Below are 2903 nucleotides of genomic sequence, written 5' to 3'. Positions count from 1 at the left end.
GTTAATTAATTAATGTTTTTCAAAAACATTAAATACAGAAAGATCTGATACAGCAGTTGCCAAATATATATATAAGACAGCTACCATCCTCCCCACAGCACTCTCTACTCATCAGGGCTTGATGATTCACTGAAACAGCCACACAGAACTCAGATAACTAGAGTTAAGTTTTTTTTTAGGGATGTTAACAGATCACATTGCAGACACAGAAATGTTCAGGGACAGTTCCTCCAGTCTCCTCAGCCCTGCCTGCAGGAAAGCTTGTCTCTGTCTGGACAGTGTTACAAAGTTCTTCTTTGTAACATGCTGATGCTGATAAATGTCCACAAGAAATACTTATTAAGTGCTGTCGAGCCAGTTCTGACCTATGTTAAGTACCATGGAGTCGATTCAGGGCCTTTATAGGTTTACGGAGGAGTGACTGGTGAACTTGAACCATCCACCTTTGCAGTTCAAACCCAACTTTTCAGTCTAGTGCATTAGCCCACAGACCTCAACCGGAATGTACTCAGCTCTTGCTCCTTCAGTTAAATGCCAGGAGCTACCCCACTTTGCAAGCAAGCCTCCTGCCAAAAGTTTACTCAGCTTTACTTGCTGCATGGTCTAGGAATAGGAAGCCCACTGCTCTGTCTCGTGTTCTGGCTCTTGGTTCCTTTGCTGCCGGCTCCCCTGCCAGTCCTGGTATCACAGCTTTCCGGTTTTGAGTCGAGGTTCAGTATGCCAGGATCTCAAGGTCCAGAGGACAGACTCCACTTCTGATTCTCCCTTGGTGATAGTGAGATCCATCCCCTTTCCACCTTCCTACCCCCACTTTTGAAATGGTTCATCTTATACCCATGCTAGAGTTTCAAGTTTTTACAATTACAATTACAATGCTTCCTGGTAACAGCCATAGCTGAATCATGTCATCAGTATCTTCTTTCACCTTTTCTTACCCAGACCCAGCAGGGCAAAAATGTTTGGTGGGAGTTACAGACTATAGTTAGAAGAGACTAAATTAGATTATTCACTACACAGTATACCATTGTCTTGGCTGTTAATAATAAGGGGCTTCATAAATTTCAATGGAAAAGATAATGAACTTTTTGAAGCCCCTTCTTAATATGGGAGTTTGTTTCTAATTAATGCTAACCTTGCCCTTGTAGATGTCTCAACTAAACACATTCTATTTGGTTACAATAAAAAAATATTTATTTTGAGCTTTATACTAGTGCCACTTTGGACAAATGACTGTATCTCTTTCATTCTCAGTTCCCTGAAAAGTAAAGTCAGAGATAATAATAGATCCTTTACCAAGTTACTATGGGATTTTAAATGAAATGTTCTGGAAAATATCAAGTACCATGCTTAATACATGATAGACACTCATTAAGATGTTGGTTTTCCTTTTTTATTATTTTTCCCTCAGAATTGGGACTTTGAATTTTCCTTCTATCAACATCAATTTTTGTTGTTGTTGTTGTCAATTGCCATTGAGTCAATTTCAACTCATTGTTGTTAAGTGTCTTACAGTCCTTTCCCACCCATAGCGACCCTGTTTAGGGTTTTCGAGAAGTGTTTGGTGAGCTTGAACCACTTACCTTGTGGTTCAAACCTACTTTGCAGCCCAGCACATTAACCACAGTGCCACACCAGGACTCCCAGTGACCTTAGGGTTCCCAAGGAGCAACTGGTGGGTTTCAACCACAGACTGATCATATCGTTAGCATTCCAGTGCTTATCTTATAGTACCACACCAGTACTCCAGCACAATGTTTACATTGTTGTTGTTAAGTGCCTTTGAGTTGGTTCCAACCCCTGGCAGCCCTGTATAAGGTTTCAAGGAGCAGCTGATGAACTTGAACCACTGACCTTGCGGTTCAAACCGACTTTACAGTCCAGCGCATTTACCCACATCACCACTTATCTAGTAAATGTGTTAAATTGAGGATGCTAATGACTTAAGTAATTTAATATGAAAAATTACAAGGGAAATATTTAAGGGTCAAGTAAACTCAGATTCATTTAAATGCTATATATTTATTGCATTAAGGACAGACTTTGATGACTAATGTAACTGTCTTTGTGCATTCAGTTTGGCTTTTTTTTTTTTCATAATAAAAACAATTTAATGTTTACCATTTTTATTTTTATTTTAGTGACATAGCTTGGTTCAATGAGTCTTGGTTAAGCCGAATTAAAGAGGATGTTGGTGACAACTGGAGAATAAAGGTATGTAGAATGAATAAAGGATCACTTGGTTAGATAGCCATATTGATTTTCTGTTCTATCAGTTATGGAAAGCAAGTCCTTATAGAGCTATGGAGGCTGATGCGTGTGTCTATTTCCCCTCTCAGTTTTATCAATTTTTACTTTGTGTTTTAGATATCTATTATTAGACTTACATAACTCAGATGCTTTTTGTCTCTTTGATAGATGAACCCATTTATGATTCTGAAATGCATCTTTATCCCTAGCAATATTCCTTTTTCTGAAGTTGTCTAGTAATTTGTCTGACATTGATATAGCCAGTCCAGTGTTACTATGATTATTGTTTGCATAGTATGTATTTTCTGCTCTTTTAATATGTCTGTGTGTTCATATTGAAAGTGTTTTATGTAAACATCTAATCTTTGGGTCGTACTTTCTTATCAATGTGACAGTCTATCATTTAACAGAATTTTTAGGCATATCTAGTCTGTGTGATGGAGTCTTGGTGTGGTGCTGTGGGTTAATGCGCCAGACTGCAAAGCCCTTTGAACTGCAAGGTCGGCTGTTCAGGCTCACCAGCAGCTCCTGGGAAACCCTATAGAGAGTCTGTGGGTCAGAATTGACTTGATGATGGCACTTCGCAACAACAACAGCAGTCTGTGTGATGGTGTATAAATCAGTCATCTTGCTGATGTTTTTCTTTTGTTACCTCT

General features: G+C 38.9%; 1 protein-coding gene across 1 annotated transcript in view; it reads left to right on the top strand.

The window, feature by feature from the left end:
• HOOK1 (hook microtubule-tethering protein 1) overlaps positions 1-2903 on the top strand; it is an 88662-nt gene that overhangs the window by 33090 nt on the left and 52669 nt on the right. Inside the window, exon 3 of the mRNA XM_006862485.1 lies at positions 2139-2211. Within this exon, the coding sequence (XP_006862547.1) occupies positions 2139-2211 (73 nt within the window). The remainder of the gene's footprint in view (positions 1-2138; positions 2212-2903) is intronic.

Source organism: Chrysochloris asiatica, unplaced genomic scaffold, assembly GCF_000296735.1.
Source record: "Chrysochloris asiatica unplaced genomic scaffold, ChrAsi1.0 scaffold00048, whole genome shotgun sequence".
Lineage (NCBI taxonomy): Eukaryota > Metazoa > Chordata > Mammalia > Afrosoricida > Chrysochloridae > Chrysochloris > Chrysochloris asiatica.
This window is presented reverse-complemented; position numbering and strand designations above follow the sequence as displayed.